Raw genomic sequence first — 15,878 nt, forward strand, 5'->3', positions numbered from 1 at the left:
GGAGTATTTTGAAGGTTGTGTCCTCAATATTCCACCGAAATCGTTTAGTCTTCGTTGGCTGTATAACACTTTTCACCTGAAATTTATCGGTATAGGTCCACGCCTTATATAGTCCCCATAATTTTCATCCGAAATTTTTCGGTATAGTTCCTCGTCTTCATATATCCCCCATATAACGGTACCTCTCGGTACCTTTCGGTATTTTGAATGTTGTGGCCTCAGTATTCCTCCGAAATCTTCGTTGAGGGTATAAAACTTTTCATCTGAAATTTGTCGCTATAGGTCCACGCCTCCATATAGCCCCCATAGAACGGTACCTCCCGATTTTCGGTATTTTGAAGGCTGGGACTTTAATATAACACCGAAATGGCTGAAAAGTGGTATTTAGTCTTCGTTGGGGATGTACAACTTTTCACCTGAAATTTGTCGGTATGTATTTAGTCTTCGTTGGGGGTATAAAACTTTTCACCTGAAATTTGTCAGTATAGGCCCACGCCTTAATATAGCCCCCATAGAACTGTATCTCCCGATTTTCTGCATTTTGAAGGTTGGGACTTTAATATTCCACCGAAATGGCTGAAATTTGGTATTTAGTCTCGGTTGGGGGAATAAAACTTTTCACCTGAGATTTGTCGGTGTAAGTCCACGCCCTCATATACCCCCATAGAACGGTACCTTCCGATTTTCGGTATTTTGAAGGTTGTGGTTTCAATATCCCACCGAAATGCCTCAAACTTCGTATTTAGTCTTCTATGGGGGTATAACATTTTCTACATGTTTTCAATGGAGGTATAAAACATCCCCGATTAGAATTTTCAGTATAGGTCCACGTCTTCATATAGCCCCCCATAGAACGGTACCTCCCGATTTTCGGTATTTTTAAGGATATGCCCTCAATATCCTACCGAAATGGCTGAAATTTTGTATTTAGTCTTCGTTATGGGAATACAACTTTTCAACAGAAATATGTCGGTATTGTTCCACATCTTCATATATCCCTAACAGAAATATCCTCATATTTTCGTTATTTTTGAGTTTTTAGCCCCAACATCCCACCGAGGTGGCGAAATTTAGTATTTAGGATACAATAAGAGTTGGGGGGGATAAAACTTTTCCCATAAAATTTGTCGGTATAGGCCCACTTCTTCATGTAGCCCTCATAGGTAAAATATTCTGCTCTTTCGCTCCGTTCCCTTCTTAGTTGTTTCCCCAAAAATTTTTGTATTTGGGGGTTTTCAGAATTTTGGAAGTATGAACTTGGCGACAAAAATATGGATTTGTATTCAAGCTCCAAGTGTTCCATAGAAGGTACCTGAAGGAATGGACAGACATAGTCCTTTGGACTATCTTCGAACTTTGTCTACGTTTTGCAGAAATATTACGATCTACAAAGTTTGGAACAATCCTGTATCAGGTTGGAAAGTTGTCGTGCGCTCCAACCGCTACATATGATGGCCGTAGGCGTTTTTTAAGCTTTGGGGCCATTTTCTTACGAAGTATGAAGTTGCTCATTGAAAAGCTTGTACGGTCGATTTGCCAGCCAGTCAAGGCAATGTCCAATTAGGATGCGGACGATTGCAGCCGCCTTAATTCGTATTGGGCACAAATTGATAGCACGATACGCTGCATTTGTTAAACTGTCCAGCTAAACTCACCTGTCTCTCTCCTGATTCTTTATGGGCGCAGACAGTCCAGTTTGCAGATTTTTTAATCTGGCCTCCGAGGAACCATATAACTGAAAAATATATACGTAAAACCATATACGCGTTGCTACAACAATAACAACCGATATGATCCATCTTCGTTAGAGCCAGACAGACTAAATAGACTGCAAATTGTCTGAAACGGACTTTAACCAAACATACAAACAAATTTTTGATTGTAGCAAAATATATATACTCTCGTTAACCTAAACTGGATTTTAATGCAAATATCCCAGCTTTGTTTGGGACAATTAAAACAACAAAAGCAACAAATATTAAAAAGTTCTGAGCTTAAAATTGGTCCCGATTGTGTTACCTTAAGTCGAAGAAAAATCAAATAACTAGACTTTAAGTTTCGTGCAATTATGATCCTTGAATAAGCAACTACCTCCAATAAGCAACTACCCTTGTGTAGGGTATAAGATTGTCGGTCTCGTCCCGAATTTAGCATTTTTGTTTTCAATTTTATTGAAACTTACTTTTAAATATGTTTTAATATTAATCTAATTTAATAATATTACCTTCCATGATTAAAACTAATTTTAATATCACATTTTCCTTCTATTTTCAGTACCGCGTCGTTTGTCGCCTTCTCCAGCTGCCAACCCAGCAACAACCAGCATCATTGCCGGTTGTGATGAACCACGTACACCCAATAATCCACCTGTTAATCCGGATGGAGAAATCGGTATGTTAATATTGAGCAATTATCCAATGCCCCCAACCAAATTCGATAACAATATCTACCCAATCCCTTGCATATTATTTGCCAACACTAACCAAAATTTCGATTTGATGGCTGCTGCAACAAATCGAAATCGAAATTTGTTCAATAACAATAACCCCAAACCGTTTCAATTGTTTACGAATGCAAAATTTTTATTTCATGGACAAAATGTGTTTTTATTTTACGTTTGCTCATTGAATGCAATTTTTATTGTTGTCGTTGTTGTTGTTATTCTTGTTTGTTTGCAGTTATATTATTTGTTATTGTTGTTGTTTTTTTAATATTACTAATCTTGAAGTGAACAGAAAAAAAAGAAGAAAAAAACAAATAAAAACTATAAATGAAAGAAATTTCTGATTATAAATCAAAAAACAATAATCGCCATGAATTCAAAGCCTTGCAATATCACCACAAGAAAATGTGCCGACACGTCATAAAATTGGAGGGTTAAAGGAAGTGATAAAAAAAAAACAACAGTTATGGTTTAGAGAATATTTTTAAGTGGGCATGAAATTCCTATTGTTATGGGTTCTGATCGAAAACTGGCCATGTCGTAGGCATCACCTGAAGATATTGGTGGTAGCGTTGTTCTATAACTTTAATTAAAGTGGTATAGGAGCTTACATTGTGCAATAAACAAGTTAACATAGGCTGGATTTTCGTTTTATGAAAATGTGAAATGAAAAATATGTTCTTTATAACAATTTTCATTTGAAATTTATCTTAGCACCTGAGGCTGAATTCTTGTTATTTGGAAATTACAAATGAAAAATAATTTCCTTATAAAATTATTTATTTTTTAAAGTTTTGATATCAAATTTCCAAGTATTGAGCCCCAGCTGATTTTTTCTCTTGATGTCGAAATCTGTTCTGAAAAATCTATGCGTATGAATATATTTACAATTTTAAAGCCAGTAGAAATGTAAAATAAATCCAAAAAAACTCCATAAATACTGCTGCTATCACTGCGGCTTGATACTATACTTTAATCGCAAAAAATGATTACAAAACTACACTTCTGATCGCCTTCTGTTTCACCTTGTTAGTTTGCTGTCCTTACCTACAGCTAAGCAGTCGACTCCTGAATAGACCCTCGACTGCACTCACTCTTGGTTATAATATTATTATCATACAAAGCCATAAATGGCGCTAACCTACAAACCAAGTATTATTCTGCCGACCTATGTATGTATATCGAAAAAATTGTGGCACATATTTTTTTAAAAGCTTAAAGAAAAATATTAATAAAAAATAATTAGGGAAAAATATTAATTTATTTAAATACCAATTTATTCGCTTCTTTTACTCTGAAATTTGGTTTCAATAGTATTGGCTTATGTATTCCATTTTAAAATCACGCTTATAGATGAATATTTATGATTATGAATATTTATATTTAAAAAACAAATGACATTGAAAAAAGGAAATTTCATAATATACGTTTTGAGATTCAAAACAAAAATAAGTTATTTATTAGGAAATAAAATTCAAATGGTGAGAATTTATGATATTTTATATTTCAAAATAGTCAGGTTTGTTCCCAGTGTTCTTTTTTAATGAAATGTTTTAAAAACGAAAATGGCAACTGTTGAATATCTATTGTACGATACCGTTATCATTATTTAATATCGGCAAAGATATTGGATATTGATTAATTAATGTAGAATTTTGTGAACAGGTTATAATTTATCTAGTGTCTTCAGTTATTGAGAATCATACCAACATCTAGCATTTCCCAAAAAAATCATTAACATAAAAGTATTTTTTTCAATGTTATTAGCAACAATAGTAGAATCGCGAAAATCCGTGAAATTTTTGGAAATAGTCGATTTTTAGAGCTTCTGGAACATACCATTAATAAAACAAATAAGAACGGCGTTCAGTTCGACCGGGCCGAACTTGTTATACCCTCCACCATGAGTTGTATTGAAGTAAAATGGAAAATATAGTTTCAATTCGTGTATGAAGAGGACTTTATCCAAAATTTCAGCAATTTCGGAAAAACAATGCGAGGCACCCTTCTATCGGGGGTATTTCAAAACGTCGATCTATACCGACAAATATCTAACGGAAAGTTTTTAGACTCAAAGAAAATTCAATACCAAATTTCAGCCATTTCGGATGAAAATTGAGGCCACAATCTACAAAATACCGTAAATCGGGAGGTACCGTTCTATGGGGACTATATGAAGGCGTGGACCTATACGACAAATTTAAAGAGGAAAGTTGAGAACCCCCAAACGATGTCTAAACACCAAATTTCAGCCATTTCGAAGGAAAGATGAGGCCACAACCTTCAAAATACCGAAAATTGGGAGGTACCGTTCTATAGGGGCTACATGAAGGCGTGGTCCTATACCGACACATTTATAGGGGGAAGTTGTATACCCCCAAAAAAGGCTATATACCAAACTTCAGCCATTTTGGTGGAATATTGAGGCCACAACGTTCAAAATACCGAAAATCGGGAGGTACCGTTCTATGGTGGCTATATGAAGGCATTGACAGATACCGACAAAATTCAGGGAGAAGGTTTTATACCGCAAACGTAGACTAAGCACCAAATTTCAGCCATATCGGTGTGATAATGAAACTAAAACCTTTAAAATACCGAAAATTGGGTGGTATCGTTCTATGGGGGCTATATAAAAGCATGGACCGATACCGACAAAATTCAGGAGGAAGTTTTTATACCTCCATCGTAGACTAAGTACCAAATTTCAGCAATTTCGGTGTGATAATGAAGCTAGTACCTTCAAAATACCTAAAATCGGGTGGTACCGTTCTATGGGGGCTATATCAAAACGTGGACCGACATTTTCAATACCAACCATCCTGCAAGTAATAAAAACTTCTGTACCAAATATTGACTCTCTATCTTTAAAATTGCTAGCTGTATCTTGATTTCAACAGACAGACAGACGGACGGACGGACTGACGGACATGGTTAAATCGACATAGAATTTTATGCTGATCAATATTATATATACTTTATAGGGTCTTCGACGAATATTTCGATGTGTTACAAACGGAATGACAAATTTAATTATACCCTCCATATGGTGGAGGGTATAAAAAAGAATTTTCTCACAGTTTGTCATCATCACTTGAAAATAAATAAAAACAAGTAAAAAAGTATCAGTCGACTTTGCCTATACCCTCTGCCTATGTGAGTTGAAACTGCCATCTACGGACAGATCGAATGTATTTAGGGTCTTTTCAGAATTGTGTGGCCCTATTTGAACATTTGAACTACAGACAAAAATGTGGATTAGGATTAAAGTTGCACTTGAAGGAATGGACCGACATAGTCTATTATGAAAATGGATCTAATTTGGGAGTCATATCTTTCGATAGATATCGCACCCACTAGTCATTTCTGTGGGTCATCGTATAACATTTGGACCAGTATGCCAGGAAGCATGAACTTGTCTACGGAAAATATAATCAGCCCGATCATAAATATCAACCAGGGATGGAAAATTCATTACAATAGTACTTTTTTCAGTACCGTTTCACTATAAAAAGTAACGAAGTACCCCCGCGGCCAATTCAGTACCATTTCCATACTCTAGTCTAGAAAAATTTTATGTGTAACTAAAAATGCAAAATTCAAGATTAAAATTACTAGAAATTTTATAAATCTGGATATATGTACCTTTATGTTGAACCTATATTGACCATTTTCTTCGTGGAGCTCTTCCACCCTTTGAAAATATGAGAATCTGCAATACCTCTTTTATGGGGGCTATATTAGTGCTGGAAAACTATCGACAGTCTGACTTTCGTTTTGATTAATGACGAAAAACAAAGTTAACATCGGCCACCAAAACATTACAAATAATTTGTTTAGAGTTCAATATAGACAAGGCTTTGCAACAGCGATCTAAACGATAGTCCGACTACCGATATTTTGCCAGCTCTAGGATATTTAAAACGTGCATCTATACCCACATTCTCTATAGGAATGTTTTATACCCATATCGAATACAAAGTATCTAATTTTAGTAATTTCGATGGGACAATGAGGATAATTTTTTAAAATGCCGTTCTATTAGGGCTACATACAAACGTGGACCTGCACTGACAAATTTTTGGGGGAGAGTTTTGTAGCCCCAACGAAGACAAAATACCAATTTTCAACAAAATACCAAAAATCGGGAGGTACCGTATAGAGGAGGTAGGTATAGAGCCCATTTTCAATACCAAACTTCCTAGGAGTAATTGAAGCTTCTGTACCAAATAAAAAAGCTCCATATTAAATATTGAGAGCTGTATCTAGAATTCAACAGACGTACGGACCTGGTTATATATTTTATAGGGTCTCCCACGAATATTTCCATGTGTTACAAACAGAATGACAAAGGTAATTATACCCTCCAGTATGGTATAAAAATATATACCATTTTGGAACATTCTTCAGATTTCATAGATTTAAGCCTTTGTTGTTTTTTTACTGAACATTTTTTTTATTTTTTTCCTTAAACAAATAATAAAAAGTACCTTTTCAATGAAAAAAGTACCATTTTAGTACTTTCTGAAATTTGTATGTTTCCATCCCTGATATCAACTCCCCGTGAGTTTTCCCACTCTCTCCTTTTAGTTGCAACGGCAGAGAGGCCAAACTCTAGGTGAGTTTACATTCATGATCGCGCTGAATATCGCTGTAAACAGGACCACAACCAATAGCATCGGTATACATTTCCAATGGATCTTCGAACCGACCCCAACAAAAATGTTGAACTTTTGCGGGGGAGGTACCTTAAGGACCAATAAGGGCCAATTTCGAATTTAAACTAAATTTGGACAAAATATTAGAAGATCCAAAGTGGTTACCCTGTTCAAGAAAGTGTATCGTGCATACCATGACATTTTTGTGACATTTTTTTTTTAAATTTTGGGGGGAAGTGCTGGAAGTTGTCGACCGGTATTACCCATCTTCGAACTGAAACTAAGTTTGGACAAAATATGACGGAAGCCAAATTTTGGACCAAATCCGTTGACCAGTTCGAGTGCTATAGTGTGCTCCAGCCACTACACATGGTGTCATAGGGATTTATACAGCTTTCGGGCTATTTTCTCAGAAAGTATTTACTTGCCCTTGAAAAAACTTTTACCATCGTAAAGGGGGTCAGTGAAAATTCAAAGTGATTCGAGAGCAGGGGCTGGATTCTTGTTCCATGAAAATTTGAAATGAAAAATATTTCGTTTATAATTTCTTTGAATTGACAGTTTTTTCCTTTATAAAACTTTTCATTTCACATTTTCATAGAAAGAGAATTGAGCCCCAGGTCTTAAAGTGAACTTATCCGAAATTTTGTGCGGGAGGTATTCGAATTAGTGGACAAATATAGTCTATATTCGAACCTGATCTATACCTGGCAGATATATTAGGATGTGTAAAGTATGGACTAAATCGGTCGCACCCTTCAAGAGTGGTCGTACGCACAATTTTTCCGAACATTTTTGAACTTTTGTGGAGGAGGTACCTGAAGGAGTGGACCGATATGGCTTATCTTCGAACTTAAACTTTGCAAAAATTTTTGCGAAGGCCAAATCTTGGACCAAATCGGCAGATCGGTTGGAGAGTTATGCTGCGCTCCAACAACTACACACGGTGTCATAGGGGTTTTTTTTGCACCTTTCAGGCTATTTTGTCAAGAAGTATGGCCTTTCTCCTGATGAAACTTGTACCGTCGTATGGAGGGCCGTGAATACAAGTTGCTACAACAAAAATAAAAACGATTCGAGAGCAGGCCCTAAACTGAACTTTTGCGAAATTTTGTGTGGGAGGTACCCGAAGGCGTGGACCGTGGATAATGGAACCTCATCTAAGTTTGGTAGAAATTTCACGATGTGCAAAGTATGGACCAATTCGGTTACTCCCTTCAAGAGTTATCGTGCGCACAAATTTTCCGAACATTTTCGAACTTTTGTGGGGGAGGTACCGGAAGGTACCTAAAATATTGGTCCAAAAAGCTGTACGGTGACCAACTGAAATGGCTGGTGGGCACGACAGATATTGAAATTAGAGACTGACATTGGTTCAATCTTTGCAAGTGTGATATTTTTTTTATCAAAATCAAGTTCGAAGATGGACCCCACTTCCATCAATCTCTAGTCAAGTTCGATGATGCACTACATTGGACAACCACTACACTGTGTTGGTTAGGTCTGTCAGTGATATAATAAACCCACTGTTTATGGCACCTACGCTAGAAAAGGCGAAAACAACTTTTATCACCTACAAAGCTGCAAGTTATTTTTATTGGTCCAAAAAGCTCTACGGTGACCAACTGTAATGGCTGGTGGGCACGACAGATATCGAAATTAGTGACTGACATTGGTTCAGTCTTTGCAAGTGTGATATTTTTTTATCAAAAACAAGTTCGAAGATGGACCGCACTTCCATCAATCTCTAGTCAAGTTCGATGATGCACTACATTGGACAACTACTACATTGTGTTGGTTAGGTCTGTCAGTGATATAATAACCCCACTGTTTATGGCACCTACGCTAGAAAAGGCCAAAACTACTTTTATCACCTACAAAGATGCAAATTATTTTTAATATAAGCGATGTTCCTTTTAGAACCGCGACTCCTCTTTCCACCACCTAACTGTAACTCGTACCTTCGACAGATACTCATATTAAAAGATGTCATGAAATCATCATCAGGAGGAATTTTTCTATTGATAGAAGGTCTCACAAAGGATTCTCCTATAGAGTATCTTATAGATAGATCATCAGTAGACATCGGATTCCTATGCAAATGCATATATGGTTAGGATGGTCGTAGAGAAAATCTGATTAGACAGAAACTCGTTTTATCACAAAATAAAACGAATTAGACCCAGAAATTTTTGCATATTCTGCATATTTTGCATACCGTGCATATTTTGACATATTTTTACATATTTGCATAAAACAAGCATATGCAAAACCATATGCAAAAATATATACAAGGATTTGTGGTCTAAAAATCCCACCGAAATGGCTGAAATGTGGTATTGAGTCTTCGTTAGGGGTATGAAACTTTACACCTGAAATTTGTCCGCATGGGTCCATGCCTTCATATAGCCCCCATAGAACGGTACCTCCCGATTTCCGATATTTTGAAGGTTATGGCCTCAACATTACACTTAAATGGCTGACATTTTGTATAAAGTCTTCGTTGGGAGTATTAAACTTTCCACCTGAAATTTGTCAGTATAGGTCCACGTCTTCATACAGCTCCCATAGAACGGTACCTCCCGATTTTGCGGTATTTTTAAAGTTCACACAATATCCCAGACAAAAAGTTGTATCTCCTATCTTGTAGACGGGACATGAGCGGGTTCCCTTTCCAACTGTCAGTTAATGCTAACTAGCTGATAGATACACCTTATCCACCAGTTTGATGTTTTACTCCTGTCTACAATATTTACTTTAGTCACTTTTTGATTAAATCAACCGTTTTCAAAAAATAAATCCGAAAACCTAAAAAACCCTTAAAATTTGACCTTTGACCCCGAATAATTTTTTTTTGCACACATGGGATCGATGGGGACTTTTAGGACGTTGCTTCTAATGGCAAACCCTAGCTCTCCACCAAAATTCAGCTCTGTGGGAATTTTTGCTATTTCAATGTCTATTTTGACCGGCTAGTACCTTTCTTGCAACATTGTGGTGATCTTCATCGCAACGATAGTACATCCAGCACCAGTCACTATGGGTGACTTCCATCTATCACAACAAGATACATTTCGTTTCTTTGTTTTCGCTTTGGTGACAGCTAGGTGCACTTTTGAATGCCGAGATGCTTAAATCCGCATTTGAAAATATCAAAGTTGCCAATTGATTACAATATATCGTAGTTACAATAACCATCACCGTCGTAGTTACAGGAGAGCCTTGGCCGCGGTAGTTACCCACATATGTATAAGATATATCAACCCTGTAAAGTAATTTTTTATTGTTGTAGCATTCCTTCTGCTGTTGCGAAATGGGTAGAGTTGCCAGTTTTGGTCGTTTTGCTGAAGATCGGATTATGTTTACTCTAATCCAGGGCTAGGCAGAGGCTCAGCGAAAGCCTCGGTTCATTTTAGTGAATATGGGATTACGTTTAACCTAATCCAGACTTAGGTAACAAAAGTAGGCATTAGGCCTAATAGCGGTTTACACATTTAACCTAGTCTTGTTTTAATCATATAATTCTAAATCCCTCCTCATACCTACCGATAAAAAAGATTTAGACTTTCACCACATGCCAACCACAAACTACTCCGACAGGAGTGGTTTAGAACTTAAAAAAAAGAAAGTATTAATCTCATAAAATTGATAAACAATTAAAAACGATTCAATACGAATGAATAGTCATAAAGAATATTTCAAATAATTTGCCGCACAAAATACCGTTTTCATACAACGATATTTGCTTTGGGCACATTTTCAAATAGATGTTTTCTAAGCACATGCTCGCTTATATTATTTTATGCATTATTTGTATTGGTAATTTGTTTGGGATTTTTTACTACTTTTTTTCTTTGCTACGTTTTTTTTTTACACACAACCAAAAAAAAAAAACAATAATTATATAATAAAAATGTTTATGTTGCGCATGCGTTGTTTGCTTTTGTTATTTATGGTATGTTTTAATTTTTTTATGACTTACTTACTTACCTACCTACCTGTCTGCTTGCCTGCCTGCCTGCCAATCATACCATAAAATTCGAAAGTGGAAATTCAAACTGGGGAATTGAATACTAATAATAAATAATACAATTTGCTAGGGAAATAGACAAATACATCATGGTACATTTAAACACACATACACAAACTACACACATTCACATTCCAACAAACATAATAAATAAATTCTAATAAAAAATTATATATTTTACAATATCTTCCTCCTCCTCCACCATCAGCCAACCTATCTTTTCATAGTTATTACCCAATTATTTTCCAAGTAAATTTTATGGTTTTTCTTTGAAAATTTTCCGTTTGCATGTCCGTGTCCGTGTGTATGTGTGGGCATGTATGTATTTGTATGCATATTTAATATAAACAAAACTCGACTATTGGTAGTATATTAATTAAGCAATAGCAAGAATATATACTATTTTCAATGCCATTGTTGTTCTCAACACAACACCAATACAAATGGAGTAATATTTTGTAAAGAAAATATTTTTAATTTTCAAGTAATGAAAAAAAAAAAAAATTAAAAAAGAAAAATACTATTGGGTGAGTAAATATAGCCTTGAGATTTTATATTTATTTAAAAACGTCTTATGAACGATTTAAATCAATTACCATGAAATTTTTGTTATTACAAAATGAGCAGATTAAACATTTTTATAGTATTACAAGTTTTATAAAATTTGTTTATAATTTGATATTTATTATTTGAATGGACATATTCAAGTATGTCCATTAGGGTTATGACTTTTTTACAACCTCGTATCCTTGTATCATATGTTGATGAGTTTTTAGCTTAGATTAGATAAAATCTTAATAATAATGTGATTCGCTAAAAAAGCTCATGCACAAATTCATTTGAAATTTTTTCAATATGAGCTTCTTTGAGAAACTTTTGAAGCCACTATAAGCAGATATATAACTGACAGTAAGCTTTGGATCCACACGATGTAACTAAAATGACACAACCTTTTGTTTCTCACCACATTTGACATCATATCATTACATATATATATATAATTTTATATCATATATAATTATACCCTCAGCATTTATGCTCACGCTTTCATACGGGCAAAATGTGTCTCATCGAAATAATGGTTTTAGACCCCAAGTATGTTTGGACGAAATCCGTTTCAGACAATTTGGAGTCGATTTAGCAATGTCCGTCCGCCTGTCTGTCTGGCTGGCTAGTCCGCACGATAACTCTCGAACTGATGAACCGATTTGGTTCAAAATTTGGCATTCGTAATATTTTGTCCAAACTTAGTTTAAGTTCGATAACTCTTGAAGGGAGTAACCGATTTGGTCCATTTAGTTAAATTTTCTACCAGACTTAGATGAGGTTTCAATATGGACTCAATCGGTCCACTCCTTCGGGTAACCCCACACAAAAGTTCGGAAAAGTTTAGTTTAGGACCTGCTCTCGAATCGCTTTGATTTTTGTTGTAACAACCCCCATACGACGGTACAAGTTTCATCTGGGGCAAGTCCATACTTCCTGAGCAAATAGCCTGAAAGGTGCAAAAAACACTATGACACCGTGTGTAGTGGTTGGAGCGCAAGATAACTCTTGAACGGATCTGCCGATCAGGTCCAAAATTTGGCCTTCGTAATATTTTGTTCAAACTTAGTATAAGTTCTAAGATAAGTTATATCGGTCCACTCCTTCAGGTACCTCCCCCACAAAAGTTCAAAAATGTTCGGAAAAATTGTGCACACGATAACTCTTGACGGGAATGACCGATTTGGTCCATACTTTACATATCCTAAGATATCTACCAGATATTGATCAGGTTCGAATATGGAATATATTTGTCCATTCCTTCGGGTACCTCCCACACAAAATTTCGGATAAGATTTTTGTTGGAGCAACTTGCATTAGCTGCCTCAAGTACGACGTTAAAAGTTTTTTTTTTCAGGGGCAAGTCCATACTTCTTGAGAAAACATCCCGAAAGATGTAAAAAACCCCTATGGCACCATATGTAGTGACTGGAGAGCTCGAACCGAATACTGCGTTCGTCCACACTTTGGATATTGTAATATTTCTTCGAAAATTAGATGAAATTCGAAGGTGGTTTTTATAGGTCCACTCCTTCCGGCACCTCGCCCACAAAAGTTCGAAAATATTCGCTAAAATTGTACGCGCGATTTCTCTAAGACGTAGCAAGCGATTTGGTCCAACCTTTGGATTTCTAAATATTGTCGAAACATAGTTTATGTTCAAATTTGAGTCCTATCTGTCCAATCCTTGTGGTACCACCCACACAAATGTTCAACATTTTTGTGTGGTTAAGGTTCTGTTCAAGGATCCTTTGGAAATTTTTGCCATTTTTACGAAAGTTTTCCTAGTAGCCCTGTTTATAGCGATATTATGTTTTTAGTAGGCTAGTGATAAAGAAAGCTCGATCTATCGATATCCCCGCAAATTTTTGAGCTTTAATCCTATTCATACTTTTGTAGATTCATACGCCCAAAATTTTGAAAAACCCTAAATACATTATTTATTTGGGAAAAAGTATTTCAATCCAACCCAGGCTGAGGGTATATCTCTGTCGGCAAAGCCGACTGATACTTTTTACTTGTTTATTAAAACTTTCGACATTTTACCAAACCTGGGTTTTGGCTATGACATGCGTATACGGGGAAATATCAAAAATTCCCACAAATCTGAATTTTGGGGAAAAAGTTATTCGGGTTACAAAAACCGCCTAAAGAAAAAGTTGTAGATTTAAAAATTAGCAACAAGAATGGTCTTTATAATTTCTAAAGCGGAATCACCATTCATGAGATATCGTCATCTGAGAGTCAAATTAAACATATGGAGAAATAAGCCGCATAAGTGGCAAACCGCTTAAAATAACCACGCCATGTGTTAGGTATTTCTATAAGCTTCCAAACGACACCCACTTTGTAGTAATAGGTTCAGTAGAACTGGGTCTAACCCGGTTTTTGAATCTGGACTTTCGGGTCAAATAACCGGATCCGATCCAAAGGAAATTATACATTTCCGTAATTAGCTCAATATACCTTCCCTCTGGCATTATAATTGCTGCAAAAATCAAAGACTAAATTGTTTGTACTGCTGCTTAATTTTCAAATAATGTGGGTTACGCCTTTTGCGTTTTATGAAAATTACAGCATGCTGTTACGTCTTTTGGCATTTCATGAATATTATCGCTATTTTTAAACGTAGAAGTTTGCCAGAGCATGTATTTTAGCTTTTTGTATCAGATTCCATCAAAAACGAATTTCGATTTTCATGTCGGTTACGATTTTCATGTCGGCTACTGGCGACAGGAGGGAGATCGGTCTGTACGATTCACATCTTCTTCCACCCTTGTCTTGTTTTAAAAGCGGGATCATCTTGCCAACTATCCAGAAAATTTACCTTTGGCCCCATACAAATTACTGGGGAAACAAAGATCCCTCTGGTGGCAAGGGTTAGCGTTAACCAATCGCCGTAAAATTTCATACATAAGGTTTTTGGATCAAATGGAAAAATTTAAGGGGTAAGCGTTTCAAAAATACAATTTTGTCATTTTTTCGGTCCGCCTTCTGTACATACATAGTTGATTATTCAATATTTCAAACGTGGCTGGAGAAAGTTTGACAGGCATTCGATAGGTCAAGGACCACCATGACTGTTCTGTAGCACGGTCTGTTCTTGTTCAGTCCTCGCCTGACATGTGTGAATGTGGCGTGTAATGCTGTTATGATTCTGGGCACCTTCCGAAATCAATGCTGATGTGTATGGGGAGTAGTAGTACCTCAAAAATCTTCGCTATTGGCGACAGGAGGGGGAGGCCTGTACAATTTACATCTTCTTGCATCCTTGTCTGGTTTTAAAAGCGGAAACACCCTGCCAACTTTGTCCAGAATCTGGTACAATATGCTAAGGTAGACTGAGGACACCGATTAAAAGTAACACGCGAACTTCCTTGAAGTTGCCAGTAACAGCCGTTGAAAGTAACAGCCGTTCTATAATCTTTCTTTCCCGGATTCGAGAGTGATTTAACCGTTGCCCACAATTTGCTCAGTTCTATTCCAATGTTGCTGCTTTGCTTCAGGTGGTCTAGCCACTTCTTATCCGTAACTTCGAGAGTAAGTTCTCAAACGCTTGTGTATGCAGGCTTTTTACAATGAATGTCATCAATCTCATTTGCTAGTCCCGTCGCCTCTGCTGGGAAATTTTGTATGATATCAGGTATTCGACCAGCAGGTATGTATGTAGCGAGCGACTGCCATTATGATTATGTCCCGAAAAATTCTTTCAGCTACACGAGGATCTGAGGCAGCTCTCTGAAGCGGTGATTGGTAAATTCTCTGCAGCGGTCAGAGGTTATTATGTCGGGAGGTCTATTAAGGGCAACATTAATATTGAGTTCCCTTAGCACCAAAAAGCGAACTAATGTCGAGCATGCATCGCAGGGCACAACTATGTATCGGCGGTATGTACACATTATACAGATCTACCTCGACAGCCCCCACTTTATATTCCATGTTTGGGTCACTCTAATCAAGCTTAAGCGAGATAGGTCTGTACTGGACAGACTGATGTATTAGAAAGGCAAGTCTTCCTCCTGCGCCTCTTGTACGATCCACTCGCAAACCATTGTAAACATCACAACGCAAACTACAGGTAACGGAGAGCTTTGTTTTCTGAATCGCACCGGACATTATGTTCCCCCGTCTACGATTTCGCTGTTTTTGTTGCAGATACCTTTACAATTGAATTGCAGAAAGAATGCATTTTCTGGCATCT

General features: G+C 36.5%; 1 protein-coding gene across 39 annotated transcripts in view; it reads left to right on the plus strand.

The window, feature by feature from the left end:
- The window catches only part of Svil (Supervillin), a 1,126,087-nt gene that overhangs the window by 738,752 nt on the left and 371,457 nt on the right, over window positions 1–15,878 (plus strand). For all 39 annotated transcript variants that reach the window (XM_073980363.1, XM_073980344.1, XM_073980341.1 and 36 more), the window contains one exon: window positions 2,275–2,391. In XM_073980363.1, coding sequence (XP_073836464.1) covers window positions 2,275–2,391 — 117 coding nt within the window. The remainder of the gene's footprint in view (window positions 1–2,274; window positions 2,392–15,878) is intronic.

Source organism: Musca autumnalis, unplaced genomic scaffold, assembly GCF_047663935.1.
Source record: "Musca autumnalis isolate F117 unplaced genomic scaffold, ASM4766393v1 scaffold_4, whole genome shotgun sequence".
In the NCBI taxonomy this organism is placed as follows: Eukaryota; Metazoa; Arthropoda; class Insecta; order Diptera; family Muscidae; genus Musca; species Musca autumnalis.